Here is a 22,630-nt window from a genome sequence, read left to right on the forward strand (position 1 = left end):
ACTACCTGGGAAACTACATCCCAAACACCTGGACGTTTGAGACGGGCTGCACCGTGTGTGGACAAGACCTGCTGCCCCTGTCCTCCTTCAAGGTCTGTGTCCTCCTACTCTTCACCTCCTCCTCCTCCTACTCTTCTTCTGCTTTTCCTCTCCTCCAAGACCTGCTCCCTCTGAGGTCTGTGTCCTCCTTTCCTCTTCACCTCCTTCCTCCCACTCCTGATCTCCTCCTCTCCTCTCCAGGACCTGCCTCTGTCCTCTCTGAAGGTCTGTGTCCTCCTCCTACTCTTCACCTCCTCCTCCTACTCTTCTTCTGCTTTTCCTCTCGTCCAAGACCTGCTCCCTCTGAGGTCTGTGTCCTCCTTTCCTCTTCACCTCCTTCCTCCACCACTCCTGATCTCCTCCTCTCCTCTCCAGGACCTGCCTCTGTCCTCTCTGAAGGTCTGTGTCCTCCTCACACTTTCTCCTCCTCCTCTTTTCTCCTGCAGGTTCCTCCTCTGGTCCTCACTCCTCTTCTTCTCCTCACCCTTTGTCTTCCTTTTCTTCAGGTTCCACCTTTAGACATCCTTCTCCTCCTCCTCTCCACCTCACCCTCTCTCCTTCTTCTCTTCTCTCCAGGTTCCTTCTCTGGTCCTCACCTTCTCTTCTCTTCTCTTCTCTTCTTCAGGTTCCTCCTCTCCTCCTCACCCTCTCTCCTTCTTCTCTTCTTCAGGTTCCTCCTGTGGTCCTCATCGGGGTCTTCATCGAGCAGCCCACTCCGTTTGTCAGCGTCTTCTTCGAGCGTTTGGTGAAACTCCAGTATCCGAAAGAACGACTCCAGATCTTCATCTACAACAAGGTCCCACAGCGTTCTCTGTTAGACCTGGTTTAGACCTGGTTTAGACCTGGTTTAGACCTGGTTTAGACCTGGTTTAGACCTGGTTTAGTCCTGGTTTAGACCTGGTTTACCTGGTTTAGTCCTGGTTTAGACCTGGTTTAGTCCTGGTTTAGTCCTGGTTTAGTCCTGGTTTAGACCTGGTTTAGACCTGGTTTAGACCTGGTTTAGTCCTGGTTTAGACCTGGTTTATTCTTGTTTTAGACCTGGTTTAGTCCTGGTTTAGTCCTGGTTTAGACCTGGTTTAGTCCTGGTTTAGACCTGGTTTTAGACCTGGTTTAGACCTGGTTTAGTCTTGTTTTAGACCTGGTTTAGTCCTGGTTTAGTCCTGGTTTAGACCTGGTTTAGTCCTGGTTTAGACCTGGTTTAGACCTGGTTTGGTCCTGGTTTAGACCTGGTTTAGTCCTGGTTTAGTCCTGGTTTAGACCTGGTTTTAGTTTAGACCTGGTTTAGTCCTGGTTTTAGACCTGGTTTAGTCCTGGTTTAGTTTAGTCCTGTTTTAGTCCTGGTCCTGGTTTAGTCCTGGTTTAGTCCTGGTTTAGTCCTGGTTTAGTCCTGGTTTAGTCCTGGTTTACCTGGTTTAGACCTGGTTTAGACCTGGTTTAGTCCTGGTTTTCCTGGTTTAGACCTGGTTTAGTCCTGGTTTTAGTCCTGGTTTAGTCCTGGTTTAGACCTGGTTTAGTCCTTGGTTTAGTCCTTAGACCTGGTTTAGTCCTGGTTTTAGACCTGGTTTAGTCCTGGTTTTAGACCTGGTTTAGTCCTTGTTTTAGACCTGGTTTAGACCTGGTTTAGTCCTGGTTTAGTCCTGGTTTTAGACCTGGTTTAGTCCTGGTTTAGTCCTGGTTTGGTCCTGGTTTAGTCCTGGTTTAGTCCTGGTTTAGACCTGGTTTAGTCCTGGTTTAGTCCTGGTTTGGTCCTGGTTTAGTCCTGGTTTAGACCTGGTTTAGTCCTGGTTTTAGACCTGGTTTAGTCCTGGTTTAGTCCTGGTTTAGTCCTGGTTTGGTCCTGTTTTAGACCTGGTTTAGTCCTCGTTTAGTCCTGTTTTAGACCTGGTTTAGACCTGGTTTAGTCCTGGTTTAGACCTGGTTTAGTCCTGGTATAGTCCTGGTTTAGTCCTGGTTTAGTCCTGGTTTAGTCCTGGTTTAGTCTGAGTCTTTGCTGTGATCTTCTTCTTCTTCTTCTTGGGCAGGAGCTTCATCACGAGCGTCACGTCAGCTCCTTCCTGAAGGAACATGCAGATCTTTACCAGAACATCAGGACCGTGGGCCCAGACGAGGACCTGGACGTGGCTGCGGCTCGGGACTCGGTCATGTGAGTCCAGCTGAGAAACCACGTGTTTTAAACCTGTGAAACACAGAATTATTTCAAGTTTACAGATCTGAACTCAAACCATCATCGTTTTAGTGGTGAAGTTCTTCCTTCTTCTTATACCAGCTTATTTTTCTTCCTCACGTGTTTGATTTACTGTATTTTTTATCCAAACATCAACAACCCTGAGGCCAGAAAAGTAGCATCAGACATTTAGAAGCGTAAAGTGCTAAATGTTGACAGATAATATTTTATATTTTATTTGATTTACTGGTACAGTTTATTCAAACAGTTTCACAGTTTCTTCTTCTGCATCCAGAGCATCTTAATTCTTCACCGTGAAGAGTTTATAAAAGCTTTTACATAATTCTCAGAGACCAGAGCGAAGTTTTGCTTTAACAGTGACTAGCATGCTAACTGCACACTTCTTGATTCTTGGACAATAAAACACTTTATAATCAGATGTAGAAAGTTTTGATGTAAAAGTTTTTTTATGACATTTTGCTTAAATACAGAGAAGAAAACCTGGGACAGACTCTTTCCTAATGAAACATGATCACGTTTTAAACTGTGGTGTGATTATTTACAGATTCTTCTTCTTTCAGTCTGATGTTTTTAATCCTGTTGTAAAAGTGAATTGTTTGGAGAAGCTCAGACGATGATGAGTTTTATTAGACTGAAAATGACTCCAGGGTGGAGCTGAAACGCGAGTGTCCACACGTCCCTGTGTCCCCGGGACAGTCCCAGCCCCACGTCCCCCGTCCCACACATTTATACAAAACCACTGATTTGTCCCAGTTTGATACAAGAAATGTCCCAGTGTCTCTGTTTTTGAACAATTTAATCCCTGCAACAGTAAAGAGAAACATAAACTCACATTTGTTTTGGTAAAATACAGAAAAACTGATTAAAAACGACAAAAACACAAAGAAAATGTGACGATACTGACTCATGTTTGTCATGAATGAGCCGAGTGCAAAACAGTTTTCCTTACTTCCTCACTCGTTTCACTCTTTTATTAACCTCAAACACCACAAACAGGGACGGCCCAGTTTTTTATTTAAAACATTTGGTCACCGTCGCTGAAACCCGAGTTTTCCTCATGTTTCGCTGTAAACTCTTTGTTCCATGTTCCTGGATGATATTAAATATGTTCATGTTCATTGTGACGGTTGTTTTTTTGTGTCTCCAGAGACGTGTGCAGGAAAGACGCCTCCTGTGATTATTACTTCAACCTGGACGTGGACGTGGTGCTGAAGAACGAAGACACTCTGAAGATCCTCATAGAACAAAACCTGTGAGAGAAACTTTAGAAACATAAACTAAAGATAAAAGATAAAATCGAACACTAGTCTTAACCCGAGTGTGTGTTCCGTGTTCAGCCCGGTGGTGGCGCCCATGATCACCCGGGTGGGGCGGCTCTGGAGTAACTTCTGGGGCGCGCTGAGTGTGGACGGGTACTACGCTCGCTCTGAGGACTACGTGGACATCGTGCAGGGACGCAGACAGTGAGTCCAACACCTGCGCTGTGTTTATGCAGCTTTAAAGACACTGTGGAACTTTCCTGGTAGAGAGTCTGTCTCCATAGAGACGTCACTGAGCAACACAGTGGGACATGAGCCACAAGGTCACGGACACTGGACACACTGGTCTGTTAAACCAGACCTGGGCTTCGTCCAGAGCCTCATACGGCTCATACGGCTCTTTGGTTTAAGTTCATTTAGAAAAACAAAATAAACATTTTTATATTTTTACCTCAAGCCTGGACTAAACCTGCACTGATTTTATTTTAGAGGCATTTTTGAAATGACATTTTTTGTTCAGCAGCTTCACTTTTTCATTGTTTAGTCAGAACAAAAACTCTTCACAGTCTGAGCAGCGTCACAACCATGAGATTTACTGTTTTTATAAAGAAATACAGTTCATATTCTGCAGAACTGAGTTAAACATTTTGGCACGACCCTCCAAAATAATTGAATAATAATCCTGAGATGTTCCCAGGCCATTTTTAAAATTATTTTTCAAATAATTGAACAAAATAATTGCCCACACCTCCTGTGTTAAAGGCTTCCTCACTCACAGTAAGAACACATGTTTTATAGATGTTTGTGACAGATTATGGAACGATCCAGCCAAAGCCGTAACATCTCCATGGAGACGACAGAAGTTCCACAGTGCACCTTTACGTTTGATTTATTCAAGTGTCCTTCATGTTCTGTCCACATGATTCAAATGCAGCTGCGGCGAGACTGACTCCTGCAGAGTTTGAGCTGCACAGAGTAAAACTGCTCTGGAAACCTGTGTGTGTCTCTGTAATCTCTGTCTGTCTGTGTCTCTGTCTCTGTCTGTGTCTCTGTCTGTGTCTCTCTGTGCATGACTCTGTAAATCTGTATGTCTCTGTGTCTCTGTCTCTGTGTCTTTATAAACCTTTATGTCTCTGTCTCTGTGTCTCCGTGTCTCTGTGTCTTTGTGTCTTTATAAACCTTTATGTCTCTGTGTCTCTGTCTCTGTGTCTTTGTGTCTTTATAAACCTTTATGTCTCCGTGTCTCTGTGTCTTTATGTCTTTATAAACCTTTATGTCTCCGTGTCTCTGTCTCTGTGTCTCTGTCTCTGTGTCTCTGTGTCTTTGTGTCTTTATAAACCTTTATGTCTCTGTGTCTCTGTGTCTTTGTGTCTTTATAAACCTTTATGTCTCCGTGTCTCTGTCTCTGTGTCTCTGTCTCTGTGTCTCTGTCTCTGTGTCTCTGTGTCTCTGTGTCTTTGTGTCTTTATAAACCTTTATGTCTCCGTGTCTCTGTGTCTCTGTGTCTTTGTGTCTTTATAAACCTTTATGTCTCTGTGTCTCTGTGTCTCTGTGTCTTTGTGTCTTTATAAACCTTTATGTCTCTGTGTCTCTGTCTCTGTGTCTCTGTGTCTTTATAAACCTTTATGTCTCCGTGTCTCTGTGTCTCCGTGTCTTTGTGTCTTTATAAACCTTTATGTCTCCGTGTCTCTGTGTCTCTGTGTCTCTGTGTCTGTGTCTCCGTGTCTCTGTGTCTTTATAAACCTTTATGTCTCCGTGTCTCTGTGTCTCTGTGTCTCCTGTGTCTCTGTGTCTCTGTGTCTTTGTGTCTTTGTGTCTTTATAAACCTTTATGTCTCCGTGTCTCTGTGTCTCTGTGTCTCCGTGTCTCTGTGTCTTTGTGTCTTTATAAACCTTTATGTCTCCGTGTCTCTGTGTCTCTGTGTCTCCGTGTCTCTGTGTCTTTGTGTCTTTATAAAACTCTTTATGTCTCTCTGTGTCTCTGTGTCTCTGTGTCTCTGTGTCTCTGTGTCTCTCTCTGTGTCTTTATAAACCTTTATGTCTCTCTGTGTCTCTGTGTCTCTGTGTCTCTGTGTCCGTGTCTCTGTGTCTCTGTGTGTTTTAAAACCTTTTGTGTCTCTGTCTCTGTCTCTGTGTCTCTGTGTCTCTGTGTCTTTATAAACCTTTATGTCTCCGTGTCTCTGTGTTTTCCAGGGGGGTGTGGAACGTCCCGTACGTCTCCAGCGTTTACTTGATCAGGGGGAGTCTTCTGCGCTCAGACCTGCAGGACGTGTCCCTGTACTCAGACGCAGGACTGGACCCGGACATGTCCTTCTGTGAACAGCTCCGCTCCAAGGTACCACTGCGCCCCCTGCTGGTCTCACCCAGCGAGTCCGAGCACTCAGAACACAGCAAGAAGAAAGTCAAAAAATAAAACTTAAAACATGTATATGAATGAATAAAAGAACAGTATAGTTTAAGATGGTTGTGTGTGCTGCAGGACATCTTCATGTACGTGACCAACCTCCACACGTTTGGACGGATCCTCTCCACAGAGAACTACCAGACCAGCCACCTGCACAACGACCTGTGGGAGATCTTCCACAACCCCGTGGTGAGGCCTCCAGGACCTGCACCGCTTCACTCCGCACTTACACAACTTCACAATCTATACACAACTTTACAATCTACTTCACGTTAGATCTGTATATTTTACTTTGGCTCTCAGGTGGAGCAGAAGAAACAAGTGATGTTCCAGTAAGTTTCCAGATGCTCCAGATGTGGAGTAAATCAGACTTTTCTGAGCCAAGGTCCTTCTAAACGCAAACATCTGAGTAGAATTGAAGAGTGCAGATGATGAGCCCCGCCTCCTCCCTTTTCATTTTATGGTGGAGGAGACCAGAGGAGATTGGCTCAGATTCAGGTCGGGGGACGAGTTTTTTTTTTTGTGTCTTTATAAACACACAAAACTCATGTTAACTTATTAAAACATTAGATTTTAATAAATTATTTTGTTTACACACAAAACAGAAGAAAGAACAAAAGAAATCAGGAGCTAGAACCTGGAGCATCTGCGCTGAAGAATGTGCGACTTAATGTAGTGAATTAAACTCCATGATACAGGGGAAAGTTTGGTTGTGGCAGAGCCTCACCTGCCTCACCTGCCTCACCTGCCTCACCTGCCTCACCTGACCGCACATCGCTGTTCCTCCTCCGCTCTCCACTCGACTCAAACTCTGCGGCTGCTGCGTCCTGTCTGCTCCTTCAGTCAGACGCTCGTCCCTGTTTTGACGTAGGAGGCGACAAAGGCAAATGTTCATCCTGTGAACAGAACGTTTAATACACGTGTCTGAAGCAGCTTCAGGCGAGTGTTTCAGAGGCACAATTAAGACGTCGCAACCATTTAGAAGCTGTCGGGGGCTGAGTGCAGTCGACTCAACCCAATAACTACTCAGGATTCTGTTTGAGTGTCATTTTCAGGACATGTAGGGCTGGATTTGAGATTTGGGATAAACAGCTTAGATTTCAGGACTGTCCCAAATTTTTTGGAACATCTGGTCACCCTCACCTCTAGTCATGACCCGAAGGACCAGATCCACGATACGAGAGACACAAATGAGTTTCCTCCGCAGAGACAGAGTGAGGAGCTCGGAGTAGAGCCGCTGCTCCTCCACGTGGAGAGGAGCGTCTGAGGGGAGGACGTCTGTTCTGATGTCTCCTGGACGTGTCCCTCAGGAGGTGTTCATGTGCCCCAGGAGGAGGAGAAGAGCCAGGACACACTGGAGGGACGATGTCTCTGGACTGGACCGGGAACACCTCAGGTCCCACTGGAGGAGCTGGAGGAAGTGTCTGGGGTGAAGGAAGTCTGGGAGTCTCTGTTCAGACTGGATAACAGAATTTCATTTTTGTTTTTATTGTTAAACCATTTTTTTTCTGGACATGTTTGTGTTGGGGAGATGGGTGGTGGGTGAAAACAAGAATTTTTGGAACTCTTTGCCATCAGTTTTGGACTTTTCAAGCAATTTCAGATTTTTTGTTGTGTCAGTTAAATGTAAACAGATTTTTGGCACTAAAAGTATGTTCGTGTGTTTGTATCACAACTCCTGATATGATTCTTACCTTCTCAATCTTCTCAACCTCCTGAACCTCCTGAACCTCCTGAACCTCCTGAACCTCTCTGAACCTTCTCAACCTTCTCCCGCAGCTCACAGCTCCTTCAGACTGACATGTTTGTGTTTCAGGACTGGGAAGAGCGATACCTCCACCCAAACTACAGCCGTGTTCTGAAGGACAAGATGGAGACGGTGAGCCCCCCCCCCTTGCCCCCCCTTCCTCTGACCCCTGCCCCTGACCTCTGACCTCTGACCCCCTCTCCTCTCCACAGCCGTGTCCAGACGTTTACTGGTTCCCCATCTTCTCGGACGTCGCCTGTGATCACATCGTCGAAGAAATGGAGAACTTTGGGAAGTGGTCGGGCGGAGCCAACGTGGTACGTCCTTCACACGGGCACGAAAGGTCAAGGGTCAGGGGTCAGGGGTCAGGGCGACGGAAACGATCACCGTCCAATCAGAAATCATTTTGAACGCTCATTATTATCAAACTGCAAAGACTAAAAAAACATACTGACATACTTCTCTTTTTTCTTCTCTCTCTCTTCTCTTTGTATTTTTTGTTCACTCAAAGTCAAAATCTAGAATCTGAAAAACCACCAATATGAAAAATGATTTTACTTTACTCAATTAACATCACATCCCCAGGGAATATTGATCAACATCAGCTGCAAAGGGCCCGGTCCAGCAGAAGTAAACAACAAGGCCAAAACTTCAAGTGAATTCATCTGATATAAAAATGTATTGAACAGATACATATGTACTCGAGTTTATCAAACTGTTGACCTTTTTTCTGTAACATTTTTGGTTCTAAAGTTCCATCCGTTTTAAACAGACCATGAATGAAACATGGAACAAAAATTATTTCCCAAATTTCAAAGACCCAAAAATCATGTAAATAAATGTTTGTATTTCATCATATCTTGTGTTATTCCATCTTTGAACTGTTGATGAAGGGACAGGATTAAAAAAAAAAAAAAAAAAGTATTTAAAATGATAAAAATGTTCTTGGAAGGACTGACATATTTTATAGAAATAGTTTCTTTCATTTTGAAGTAATATTAAAGTTTTCAGAAGAAAAAAGCGACAAATGATGTAAAATCCTGCACCTTCTACTTGTTTGTACAATTTTCCCTCCGTCACTTTTCCCTCCGTTACCATGAACTTTCTTAATAAAAAATCTCATGAGTCAAAAAGTCAGAGGTTTTTCAACCTAATCTTGTACCATATGGTAGAAAACTATATGAAGCAAATATTCAAACCAGTTTGTTAAGGATATGGAAGTGAGAACCAAGAGTTATCACTGTTTGGATTTATTGACCAAAAAGTGCTGCATATTTCATTCCCTCCGTTACCGACATGAGTTTTTTAAATTTTTTGTCTTGAACTTGAAAGAATCTCACAGGTTTAACTTGACCCTGTTGGAGTGTAACTCTTTCCTACATTCTGATACTTTACTTATTTCAATAGTTCCTCTAGTTTCTGAATAAGAGACATTTGAATGTCAAAAATCTGACCCTGTTTCCTCCGTTAACACTTGACCAGACCCCACAGTATCAGTACCTAAAAATACTTTAGTAGTACTTTTACTTTAGTACTGTTATTTTTCCATCACTGTTTTCCTTGTGTCTCTTTCTGTCTGAGCCTCACTGTTCTTCCTGTGTTCTGTGCCCTCACTGTTCTGTGCCCTCTTTGCCCGTCAGGACAAACGGATCCAGGGCGGGTACGAGAACGTGCCGACCATCGACATCCACATGAACCAGGTGAACTACCACCGGGAGTGGCAGAAGTTCCTCCTGGATTATGTGGCGCCCATCACCGAGAAGATGTACCCGGGATACTACACCAGGGTAAGGGGCACAGCCCGGGCACCGCGCCAGGGTGGACACAGTTAACCACCAGCTGCCAACTGACTTTACACTGTCCTCCTGCTGCTGTCAGCCTCATTTTAGTCTTAAACTCACTCTTCATGCTCCTGGTGTTTTTATTTTCACCATTTTGTTTGTGGTTTAGACTCTCAAACCCAGATACTACACCAGGGCTCCACCTTGTGATGTCATGAAGTGGTAGTTTTCAAGTGAACAGCCTTTAGTTCAGAGATGTGGGAGGTGCATGTCGGTCGCAGGGGGGGAGGGGGGTTCATGACGCAGACTCTCTGTGTCACGATGCTGATGATTTGACGCACGACCATAAATTGGGCTTAATATAAAACTGTGTTCAGTCTGCACCTGAAGTGACTCAAATCTGATTTTTGTCTCTATGTTCCTGTATCTGATCTTTTAATGACGTCTGAACCACACAGATCTGATGTTTTCAAACATGACCCAGGACACTTGGATCTGTGCTCCTGAAACTGATCCATATCTGATCTTTTGACATGTGACTTCAGTGTGAACAGTCAGGTCACATTCATCCACCTACACGTTATCAACAAGACACAAACGTCACTATTCTGCACTGAAGTAGGAGAAAATTGTTAATAAACTCCGTGTGACTGAAGTGAAGCACATCTCCACTCACCACAAAACACCACCACCAAAAACCTGGTCCTTCTCCTTCTCAATCTCCTCCTTAAAACAAGTCAGTTGTTCATGTTGTGGCTCCGGTACGAGAGGAACTTTAAAATCTCCAGGTGCTCGATGCTGCGTCCATGTTTGGTTCAACTTGTGTAAACACAGAGACGCTCGCTGCGGTTGACGTCGTCGTGTCTCCAGTGTCACATGTGGGACACTTTTGGACCGTTTAATGTTCACACTGGAGTCACACACAAGTCACATTTAACTGGAAATGTGAACGACCTCAAAAAAACATCGGATTTCACAAAAAAATCTGAATTGAGCATTAAACCCTGCAGTCTGAACGTAGCCTAAATGTGAGAGTCTATTATACTTTGTGCTCCTGTGTATCATAAGATGCTTGGGCAGGTGTAAAGTTCTTGATCAGAAGAACTCAGAGATCAGACGGCGGGAAAATGTCCTAAGTGAGTCGTGGGAAACAGTCATGGATTTTCAAAAAGAGCATAGACCAGACTTCAGGAAAATGTCTCATCTAAAACTGAGTAAGTTTTTATTTATATAGTGCCTTTTGCAGATATATGTCTTTAAGACACTTTACAGAGCTTTATTCATTCACTCCAGACCTGGTGGTGTAAACTATTATTGTAGTCACAGCTGCCCTGGGGCAGACTGATGGAAGCATGGCTGCCAAGCAGTTTTTGTGTCTGTCACCCCACTGTGGCACTTGATTTTCCCAGCGTCTCCCATCCAAATCCTGACCAGGCCTGGTCCTGCTGAGCTTCTGAGATGTGACAGGATCAGACTTTGACGAGCTGCTACGACCCAACTGAAGCTGCACGGGCCTTTGTGCTTCAGTCCTTCTATCGTGTGTCCTACATGAGCAGAGAGACGCATCTGGGTCGACTATCGCAACTCTCAAAAAAAAAAAAAAAAAAAAAGACGAATTGCAGTATTAAAAAGGGTCTGAAAAGAAAATGTGCAGGTCTAAATAGAGACACGTCTGAACAGGCGGCAGACTCTGTTCTTCTGGTGCATGGACTTTTAAACCACAGTGGAGCACTTCCTGTATCACCACGTGACATCACAAGGTGGAATAGAGTGTTTGAGAGGAGAACTATGTGTCGTTGGTGTGTTAAACGTGTGTGTGTGTGTGTGTTCAACTTGTCAACTGGACAAAAGTTGCCAAAACTTTTGTCCAGTTGACAAGTTGAATTTCTCCTTTTACCGCGGATTCAACCTGAACGACTGAGGGATTTTACTCACGTGTTTGTGTGTTTTGTGTGTGTGTGTGTGTGTTAAACATGTGTGTGTTTGTGTGTTAAATGTGTGTGTTAAATGTGTGTGTTTGTGTGTTAAACGTGTGTGTGTTAAACATGTGTGTGTTTGTGTGTGTTAAATGTTGTGGTGTGTGTGTGTGTGTGTGTGTGTGTGTGTGTTAAAATGTGTGTGTGTGTTAAATGTGTGTGTGTTTGTGTGTTAAACATGTGTGTGTTTGTGTGTTTTAAACATGTGCGTGTGTGTGTGTGTGTTAAACATGTGTGTGTGTTTGTGTGTTAAATGTGTGTGTGTTTGTGTGTTAAAATGTGTGTGTTTGTGTGTTTTAAACGTGTGTGTGTTAAACATGTGTGTTTGTGTGTTAAACATGTGTGTGTGTGTGTGTTAAACATGTGTGTGTGTGTGTGTTAAACATGTGTGTGTTGTGTGTGTGTTAAATGTGTGTGTGTTTGTGTGTTAAACTGTGTGTGTTTGTGTGTTTTAAACATGTGCGTGTGTGTTAAATGTGTGTGTGTTAAACATGTGTGTGTTTGTGTGTTAAATGTGTGTTAACATGTGTGTTTGTGTGTTAAACATGTGTGTGTTTGTGTGTTTTAAATGTGTGTGTGTGTTAAACATGTGTGTGTTTGTGTGTTTAAATGTGTGTGTGTTAAACATGTGTGTGTGTTTGTGTGTTAAATGTGTGTGTGTTAAACATGTGTGTGTTTGTGTGTTAAACATGTGTGTGTTTGTGTGTTTTAAATGTGTGTGTGTATTAAACATGTGTGTGTTTGTGTGTTAAATGTGTGTGTGTTTGTGTGTTTAAAACGTGTGTGTGTTAAACATGTGTGTGTGTGTGTGTTAAATGTGTGTGTGTTAAATGTGTGTGTGTTTGTGTGTTAAATGTGTGTGTGTTTGTGTGTTAAACATGTGTGTGTGTGTGTTTGTGTGTTAAATGTGTGTGTGTTTAAACATGTTGTGTTTGTGTGTGTTTGTGTGTTAAACATGTGTGTGTGTGTTAAATGTGTGTGTGTTTGTGTGTTTTAAACGTGTGTGTGTTAAACATGTGTGTTTGTGTGTTAAAAATGTGTGTGTGTGTTAAACATGTGTGTGTTTGTGTGTTTTAAACGTGTGTGTGTTAAACATGTGCGTGTGTTTGTGTGTTAAACGTGTGTGTGTGTGTGTTAAACTGTGTGTGTGTTAAATGTGTGTGTGTTGTTAAACGTGTGTGTGTGTGTTGTGTGTGTTAAATGTGTGTGTGTGTGTGTTAAACATGTGTGTGTGTGTGTGTGTGTTAAATGTGTGTGTGTGTGTGTGTTAAATGTGTGTGTGTGTGTGTTAAATGTGTGTGTGTGTGTGTGTTAAATGTGTGTGTGTTGTGTGTGTTAAATGTGTGTGTGTTTGTGTGTTAAATGTGTGTGTGTGTTTTAAACGTGTGTGTGTTAAACGTGTGTGTGTGTGTTAAATGTGTGTGTTTGTGTGTTAAATGTGTGTGTGTGTGTGTGTGTGTGTGTGTTAAATGTGTGTGTGTTTGTGTGTTAAATGTGTGTGTTTGTGTGTTTTAAACGTGTGTGTGTTAAACGTGTGTGTGTTAAACATGTGTGTGTTTGTGTGTGTTAAACGTGTGTGTGTTAAACATGTGTGTGTGTGTGTGTGTTTGTGTGTTAAATGTGTGTTGTGTGTGTTTGTGTGTTAAATGTGTTTGTGTGTTTGTGTGTGTGTGTGTGTTGTGTGTTAAACGTGTGTGTGTGTTAAATTGTGTGTGTTTGTGTGTTAAATGTGGTGTGTGTGTGTGTGTGTGTGTTAAATGTGCGTGTGTGTGTGTGTGTGTGTGTGTGTGTGTGTGTTAAATGTGTGTGTGTTTGTGTGTTAAATGTGTGTGTTTGTGTGTTTTAAACGTGTGTGTGTTAAACGTGTGTGTGTGTGTTAAATGTGTGTGTGTTGTGTGTTAAATGTGCGTGTGTGTGTGTGTTAAATGTGTGTGTTTGTGTGTTAAATGTGTGTGTTTGTGTGTTAAACGTGTGTGTGTTAAACGTGTGTGTGTTAAACATGTGTGTGTGTGTGTGTTAAATGTGTGTGTGTTTGTGTGTTAAATGTGTGTGTGTTGTGTGTTAAATGTGTGTGTGTTTGTGTGTTAAATGTGTGTGTGTTTGTGTGTTAAATGTGTGTGTGTGTGTGTGTGTGTGTGTGTGTGTGTTAAACATGTGTGTGTTTGTGTGTTTTAAACGTGTGTGTGTTTGTGTGTTGTGTGTGTTAAACGTGTGTGTGTGTTAAACATGTGTGTGTTTGTGTGTTTTAAACGTGTGTGTGTTAAACATGTGTGTGTGTTTGTGTGTTAAACATGTGTGTGTGTGTGTGTGTTAAAATGTGTGTGTGTTGTGTGTTAAATGTGTGTTGTTGTGTGTGTTTGTGTGTGTTAAATGTGTGTGTGTTTGTGTGTTAAATGTGTGTGTGTGTGTGTGTGTTAAACGTGTGTGTGTGTGTGTGTGTTAAATGTGTGTGTGTTTGTGTGTTAAATGTGTTGTGTGTGTTAAATGTGTGTGTGTGTGTTAAATGTGTGTGTGTTTGTGTGTTAAACATGTGTGTGTGTTTGTGTGTTAAATGTGTGTGTGTTTGTGTGTTAAATGTGTGTGTGTGTTAAATGTGTGTGTGTGTGTGTGTGTGTGTTAAATGTGTGTGTGTGTGTGTTTGTGTGTTAAATGTGTGTGTGTTTGTGTGTTCCAGGCTCAGTTCGATCTGGCGTTCGTGGTTCGGTACAAACCGGACGAGCAGCCGTCTCTGCGTCCGCACCACGACGCCTCCACCTTCACCATCAACATCGCCCTGAACCACGTGGGCAAAGACTTCCAGGTCAGTCGCCACGGAAACGCACACACAACTCCACAAAAACACACACACAACTCCACAAAAACACGCACACACAACTCCACAAAAACACACACACAACTCCACAAAAACACACACAAACTCCACAAAAACACACGGAAACGCACACACAACTCCACAACACACACACAAACTCACACAAAACGCACACACAACTCCAACACAAACAAACACACACACAACTCCACAAAAACGCACACACAACACAAACAAAAAACACACACACAACTCACACAAAACACACACACAACTCCACAAAAACACACACACAACTCCACAAAAACAAACGGAAACGCACACACAACTCCACAAAAACACACACACAACTCCACAAAAACAAACGGACAAACAAAAAACACACACACAACTCCACAAAAACACACACACAACTCGACAAAAACAAACGGAAACGCACACACAACTCCACAAAAACACACACACAACTCGACAAAAACAAACGGAAACGCACACACAACTCCACAAAAACACACACACAACTCGACAAAAACAAACGGAAACACACACACAACTCGACAAAAACAAACGGAAACGCACACACAACTCCACAAAAACACACACACAACTCCACAAAAACAAACGGAAACGCACACACAACTCCACAAAAACAAACGGAAACACACACACAACTCGACAAAAACAAACGAAACGACAACAAACACACAAAACACACACACAACTCGACAAAAAACAAACGGAAACGCACACACAACTCACACAAAAACAACACACACACACAACTCGACAAAAACAAACGGAAACGCACACACAACTCCACAAAAACAAACGGAAACGCACACACACAACTCCACAAAAACACACACACAAACTCACAAAAACAAACGGAAACGCACACACAACTCCACAAAAACAAACGGAAACGCACACACAACTCGACAAAAACACACACACAACTCCACAAAAACAAACGGAAACACACACACAACTCCACAAAAACACACACACAACTCCACAAAAACAAACGGAAACGCACACACAACTCCACAAAAACAAACGGAAACACACACACAACTCCACAAAAACAAACGGAAACGCACACACAACTCCACAAAAACACACACACAACTCGACAAAAACACACACACAACTCGACAAAAACAAACGGAAACGCACACACAACTCGACAAAAACAAACGGAAACGCACACACAACTCGACAAAAACACACACACAACTCGACAAAAACACACACACAACTCGACAAAAACAAACGGAAACGCACACACAACTCGACAAAAACAAACGGAAACACACACACAGTGTGTAATGTAATGTTGTGACTCTTGTGTTGTGTGTAATGTTGTTGTGTGTAATGTTGTGTTGTTGTGTTGTTGTTGTGTTGTTGTGTGTAATGTTGTTGTTGTTGTGTGTAATGTTGTTGTTGTGTTGTTGTTGTGTTGTTGTGTGTAATGTTGTGTGATGTTGTGTTGTTGTGTGTAATGTTGTGTTGTTGTTGTTGTTGTTGTGTGTAATGTTGTGTTGTTGTTGTGTTGTTGTGTGTAATGTGTTGTGTGTGTGTTGTTGTTGTTGTGTTGTTGTGTTTCAGGGCGGCGGTTGCAGGTTCTTGCGGTTGTGATTCTTGTGTTGTTGTGTGTAATGTTGTGTTGTTGTTGTTGTTGTGTTTTGTGTAATGTTGTTGTGTGTTGTGTGTGTGTTGTGTTGTTGTGTTGTGTTGTGTTGTTTGTGTTGTGTGTTGTTGTTGTTGTTGTTGTGTTGTTGTGTTGTTGTTGTTGTTGTTGTTGTGTGTTGTTGTGTTGTTGTTGTTGTTGTTTGTGTTGTTGTGTTGTTGTTGTGTTGTTGTGTGTAATGTTGTGTTGTTGTTGTTGTTGTGTTGTTGTGTGTAATGTTGTGTTGTTGTTGTTGTGTTGTTTCAGGGCGGCGGTTGTAAGTTCTTGAGGTACGACTGCTCCATCACGTCTCCTCGTAAAGGTTGGGCTCTGATGCACCCGGGGAGACTCACCCACTACCACGAGGGCCTCCCCACCACCGCGGGGGTTCGCTACATCGCAGTCTCCTTCGTGGACCCCTAACCTGACCCCTGACCCCTGACCCCTAACCCCTAACCCCCCCCCGGACCAAACTCACACCGACGCGTCCCACACAAAACATATTTATTAAGACGAGCAGCGGACGAGGACGGTGACGGAGACGTCCAAAGACTCTGAGGTCCACAGCAGGAGGAGGACGACCTGAGACTCTGAGGTCCACCACAGCAGGAGGAGGACGACCTGAGACTCTGAGGTCCACCACAGCAGGAGGACGACGACCTGAGACTCTGAGGTCCACCACAGCAGGAGGACGACGACCTGAGACTCTGAGGTCCACAGCAGAGGAGGACGACCTGAGACTCTGAGGACCACAGCAGGAGGAGGACGACCTGAGACTCTGAGGTCCACGGCAGGAGGAGAACCTGAGAGTCTCAGGTCCATAGCAGGAGAACTTCAGACTCTGAGGTCCACTACGGCAGGAGGAGGACGACCTGAGACTCTGAGGTCCACCACAGCAGGAGGACGACGACCTGAGACTCTGAGGTCCACCACAGCAGGAGGAGGACGACCTGAGACTCTGAGGTCCACCATGACGGGAAGATGTCAGACTCTGAGGTCCATGACAACAGGAGGACGTCAGACTCTGAGGTGGACTCTTGTAGGTCCGCTGGTGCTTCTAACCTTCTCCGGGCTGTTCTACACTGTGAGGGAACGTGACCCTCAAACACTAAACACGCAAATATTAGAATTGCTTTAAAGCTGCACTTTGTAACTTTTCGGTTGACGGTCCATCACCTGCTTGTTGCTATGGAGACGTCACTGCTCTGCCTGGAATTATTCAATCACAGCTGGTTTAAACCTCAAAAATCATTGAAAAACAGACACTGTGACTGTGAGCGGAGTCGCCTCTCCACAGATCTGACCCGGAAACCCCGTCTGGTCTGGTTTGGTCTCCGTGGAGATAGAAAGTTTTAATGCCGTACTGTGGAACATTCCAGACAAAGCAACAACACTTCCATGGAGAAAAGCGTCTGACGGAGCCTCCACCGGAAAAGTTACACAGTGCACCTTTTAAAGCCACACGATGTAACTTTTTGGAGAAGTTCTACACTTTGGAACATTCTCCACGGAGACAGGAAAGGGTAATGCCGTAGTGTGGAAGATTTTAGATTTTTTCGCAGTGTTTGCAAGTGTCCCGCTGGAGGTTTGTGGAACTTTTGGTTAATGTTTTTCTGTGTAAATATGTGTCGGTTTCTCCAGCAGTTTCATAAATCTGCTCCATCACCAAATCTTCAACCAACAAACTCCACAAAGGAGAAACATTCTTCATGAACAATTTATCCACAACTAGGGATGGGCATGATTAATCGATTAATCGATAATTGATCATTAAGAATTTCATCGATTACGTTCATTTTAATCAACAAACCGAATGTAGTTTGCTGTGTCTGTACATGTGTCTCTGCATCAGAAGGAGCGAGACACAAACAGTGGGTCAGTCTGTAACGAACCGAAGCACAAATGTGGATTTAACCAGGATTTGTAGAAGAAATTCCACACTTTCCGTTGCGTTGGGACAAGTGTGAGTCCATGTGCACAGTGGATAAAGCAGCACATATGTTTCTGTGTCCAGTGGGAAAAAGTTTTTCCAGGTGAGAGTCGCTCAATGTGGATGACGAGGCCCCGCCCCCCTCCCCCCGTACGCTGTCCTGGTTTTGACAAACACAAATCTGGTCACACTGACCTGTATTCACCTGAGTCATGTCTTTTAATCCAACACAAGGTGAACCACATCAGCGACACAAGAGCTGGAGTTTTATCTTCACTTAGTTTATGTAAATTAGTGATGTGGTTTTAAGTTTTGTTTCTGTGAGATTTGAACAAAACTGAATTAAACACATTATAATGTCAAACAGCTGATGTGGATCTAGAGTCGTTATGTTTATATGTCGTAAAGTTGAATTTATTTATGCAGATTAGTGCAGATAGTAATAATAATGATGATCATTTTAATATAAAAACGTTAATGATTAATCGATAATCGATCGTTAATTCTCCCGACGATCGATTAAGAACATTTCATGCCCGTCCCTTATCCACAACGATCAAGAGAAGAAAGAGCAAAACTTAAAGGAAACAACGAGACACATTGAGTCACACAACAAACTCAACTCATGTTCTGATCCTGAAGAAAACAGAAGAACTTGTCACTCAGACTCGTTCTACTGTTACGATTCTAAAGTTCTTGGGCGTCTCCTTCTCCTCCAGCGCCCCCATCTCAAGGAAGTGATGTGCAAAGTTCTCATTCTTTTTATAATTAAATTTAAAAATCAATTTCATGATGTTGATATTTATCCAGTCTAGGCGTCCCTCCTACGTTCCTCCAGCTTGAGATTCGTTTTTTCAACGTTTTCTCTCAGACAGTTCTGGTCAGACGCTGGTGACACTACCTCATATCTGTCTGCAGGGAGGAGCTAACTACACTGAAACTCCTCTGGAACTAACACACACTTGTTTACAGTTTGTGTTTGTTAGTTGGGCCTGTTGACCTGTTCAGGGTGTGGGTCTAATTAACAGAACAATTCATGGTCATAATGGAGCTTCCACACGTCTGGACCTGACCTGACCTGACTACACCTGTTGTTCTCTCGTTTGTTCTGATTTAGGTTTGAGGATGGACGTGTAAAATCTAAGGCTGCAAGGTCACACGGTTTCTACAAAGTGAAACGAAGTAAAACCGGCTGATGAATCAGGCTGCCACCTTGTGCCTCCACTCAATTTCTTTTCTCTCCAGCTCTAGGATCAGGAATCAGAAAACACTAGACCAGGGGTGCTCAATACGTCGATCGCCGAGGTCGTGTGGGTAGATCTCCGTGTCTCGTCTCGGACTCGCGTTTGGACTCGGTCTTGTCTCTCACTCGAGGTCTGACACTCAACAAGTGTGATCATATTTCATTCCGGCCGCTGCTGTTGGTAATAAACTTGTAGCGGGTGCAGGAGCGTGTGGGGCGTCTCAGTGCAGCCTGTGCGCTCATTTGAAACCCGCGGAGACTCTACGGCGCATCACAAACACACACGCTCCCTATGCACGGCTCGTCTGCGACAGCGTGTGCCCTCGTGTACCAGCGTGCATCACAGGGCAGGTTCAACTTCCTAAACATCCTACCTGTCCACCTGCCTCACGTCAGCACGCCGCCCCTCGCCTTTTCACGCTCTCGCTCCTTCCTGCGTACAGCCAACACAAGCCCCTCCCACAGTGCGGCTGATTAGAAGAACAAGACCAAACGTGAAGCAAAAACCAGTCTAAATTTGTGTTCCAGTGTTGGCACAAAGCAGGTCTACAGCATAGAGCGGATCTACAGAACAGACCTACTGCCACATTTGGCTGAAGTTTGTCTAACAAAAGTGACAAATGCATCTGTGTTTGTCACGATGTGCGTTTGGTTTGGTAAACGTGCAGAGGCTGGTAAATATCACTGCAAAACCAGAAAAGAATGAAACTCCAGTTTGGAACTTTAAAAAACAGGTTTAAAAATCTTCCTTCACTTTTTTCACAGTTTTGTGTAAAGTGCCAGAGGAAGTTCTCTTAAAGAAGAGGTTCTCAAACTGTGGGGGAGGGTCCAAAAAAGGGGCACAGAGTGTTTCAGTGCAGTTTGTTTGACTTTGTATTAGGTCGATCATTTTGACTTGGTCATTTTGTAAGTAGATCACATGATGAAAAAGTGTGAACACCTCTGCACTAGACGATGTGAATAAGTTGTAGACTGAGCACTGACCAATCAGCTGTGAAGTCATGACGTGGTTGTCGTGGCGTCTGTCTGTGTCCCTTTTGTGGAACAACACAACAGTAAACAAAGCGTCGAGATGGACGTAGACGAAGACAGACATTCTGTGTTGTCAACGATTCCCCAGATCCTCCGAGGATTTAAAACCGGAACAAAGAGAATGTTTGGTGAGTTTGATCTCGGGGAAAGACGTTATTGTTCTTCTTCCTACAGGATTTGGAGCTTTACAAACGTCACGACCAAACAGCAGCGACTGGTTCAATAAAAAAAGTCCCCGTCTACTGTCGAGCGAACGAATCCTAATGCTGCAGGTCACACGGTTTCCACCAAGTGAAACCGGCTCATGAATCAGACTCGACGATATCAGCACAGACAGATGTGTCCGGTTTAAATGTGACACGTGTGTGAACATCTGAAGCATCTGATATCCACATCATGAAATCAGGTTTTAATTGTAATAGTAGAATCAGTCTGAGTGAACATCAGGGAGCATCATTTACCCAACTTTTTGAAAAAATATCTGAAAATCAATCTGTACCTAGAATAACATTTTTTACATTTGCCAAAGTAAAGAGAAATTTCATGAAATTCTCTTGATGTCTACAGGGTCCACGAGCCTCTGACGTTTAGGGCCTGTGGTCTTACATCTGAGCTGAAACATCAGGTTTTTTTAATAACATCCTTATTCTTTGTGTAAACTTGGGCTTAAACTCTGCTTTTCTCTCACTTACTCCACTTTTTTATACAGTCTATGACACGACAGAAAGAAGAAACGTTATGTCTCCCATTTCATCTTTGGACTCTGTGGATTTTGGATCATTATGAAAAAAACACTCAATATCTTGACAAAATTATCACATCTTAGAAAGTTATGAAGATAGAGATGTGAAATTTGTACCAAAAGATGCAACAGCAACATTTATATTCAGTTTTCATCGACACCGTGGCCCTAAATGGATTATTTTTAAAGTTATTTGAGAAAAACGTTTTTTTCGGTAACACAGTTGAATAAAATCTACTGGGTTCAACTAGTCTCTTAGTTCCATCCACGGTGTTCACTAACACTTTAGAATAACTACACCTTATTCAGCCTTAATAAAGCATGAACAAAGACTTAAATAATAATGATTCACACTTAGTAACTACTTAATTACTACCTGAATTAACACTTAACTTGCACTTAATTCACCTGTGCTGTAAATAGTTATGAACTAACCATTTGTGTGTGTATTTGTAAATGTATATTTAAGTACAAATTGGTTGGTAAATCATTCTCTCATAGTTTATTAATCATTAATAAATGCTCAAATTTGTACTTAAATATACATTTATAAACATGCAAATGTTTAGTTCATGAGTAATTAAGAAGTATTAAATAACTATTTACAGCACAGGTGAATTAAGTGCAAGTTAAGTGCTAATTCATGTAGTAATTAAGTAGTTACTAAGCGTGAATCATTGTTAATTAAGTCTTTGTTCATGCTTTATTAAGGCTGAATAAGGTGTAGTTATTCTAAAGTGTTAGTGATTTTGGACACCGTTAGGATGGAACTTTAAGAGACTCGTTGAACCCAGTAGATTTTATTCAACTGAGCAAATATTCCTCAGATTTTCTTTTTATTTAGTTTTGTCACATTTTAAAATTGGGGACAAGTTGAATTTGTGACATTGGGGCGAATGATGCAGCCTCATGTTCAAGTCTCGTCTGTTTTCTTCAGGATCAGAACATGAGTTGAGTTTGTTGTGTGACTCATGTGGCTCGATGTTTCCTTTAAGTTTTGCTCTTTCTTCTCTTGATACTCAGTGTCTGAGAGTAACAGATTACATGTACCAGAGTAATCAGAGTACAAACTAGTAACATTTTGGAGTATGTAATCTGTAATCTGTAGGGGATTACATTTTAAAAGTAAACTTCCCAACACTGTTTATATTTGTGGATAAATTCTTCTTGTTTGAATGTTTCTCCTTTGTGGAGTTTGTTGGTTGAAGATCCACAAACCTCCAGAGAAACACTTCCGGCCGTTGTGAAAAAAGTTCTAGTTTGGACGTATGATTTTCAGTTTTTTTAGCGTAATAAAAAGTTACATAGTGTGGCTTTAAAGAGTTTACAGTGGGTGAAAATGTTCAGATTCAGAGCTGGACCTTCTGAACTGAACACGTCTGTTACAAAAACCTTTCTGAATTTTACATTTTTATTTTTTGACTTAAATCCCAACGATAAGAGAATGTCCAGTGTAGACGACTTCTGCTCGCACGACCGCCGAGAACACTGTAGCTTCAATGTTTTTTTTTATTGTTTTTTTTTTTTTTAATTGCTTTTCACATTTACTGAACTGTTTTCTTTGCCTCATCGAACGAAACATGAACTTTTAAAACGGTCAACACTCCAAATACTGAAAAACTCTCGTCTTATTCGACTCGGTTTACGCCTTTTTTCTGTTGTAGATAAATGTTCGTGGATTATTAAAGGTGCACTGTGTGACTTTACCCGCTCGTCTCCACGGAAACGTTCTTCTCGCTCCACGGTGACGTCGTTTAAACGTTTCCGGTCGCGGAGACAAACGGGTGACGACGTGATTTCGTTTTGATGATT

General features: G+C 42.7%; 1 protein-coding gene across 1 annotated transcript in view; it reads left to right on the forward strand.

Annotated features, from left to right (window-relative positions):
* plod1a (procollagen-lysine, 2-oxoglutarate 5-dioxygenase 1a) overlaps nucleotides 1-18,608 on the forward strand; it is a 35,057-nt gene extending 16,449 nt beyond the window's left edge. Inside the window, 12 exon segments of the mRNA XM_055166315.1 lie at nucleotides 1-92; nucleotides 710-835; nucleotides 2,061-2,182; nucleotides 3,372-3,476; nucleotides 3,562-3,687; nucleotides 5,676-5,817; nucleotides 5,962-6,075; nucleotides 7,703-7,765; nucleotides 7,846-7,950; nucleotides 9,274-9,420; nucleotides 14,065-14,190; nucleotides 16,139-18,608. The exon segment at nucleotides 1-92 is cut by the window's left edge and continues 4 nt beyond it. Of these exon segments, the coding sequence (XP_055022290.1) occupies nucleotides 1-92; nucleotides 710-835; nucleotides 2,061-2,182; nucleotides 3,372-3,476; nucleotides 3,562-3,687; nucleotides 5,676-5,817; nucleotides 5,962-6,075; nucleotides 7,703-7,765; nucleotides 7,846-7,950; nucleotides 9,274-9,420; nucleotides 14,065-14,190; nucleotides 16,139-16,294 (1,424 nt within the window). The 3' untranslated portion in view covers nucleotides 16,295-18,608.
* The last annotated feature ends 4,022 nt before the right edge of the window (nucleotides 18,609-22,630 follow it).

This window comes from Boleophthalmus pectinirostris, unplaced genomic scaffold (genome assembly GCF_026225935.1).
Source record: "Boleophthalmus pectinirostris isolate CB_2022bp ecotype Guang Dong unplaced genomic scaffold, ASM2622593v1 HiC_scaffold_8, whole genome shotgun sequence".
NCBI classification, from domain to species: domain Eukaryota; kingdom Metazoa; phylum Chordata; class Actinopteri; order Gobiiformes; family Gobiidae; genus Boleophthalmus; species Boleophthalmus pectinirostris.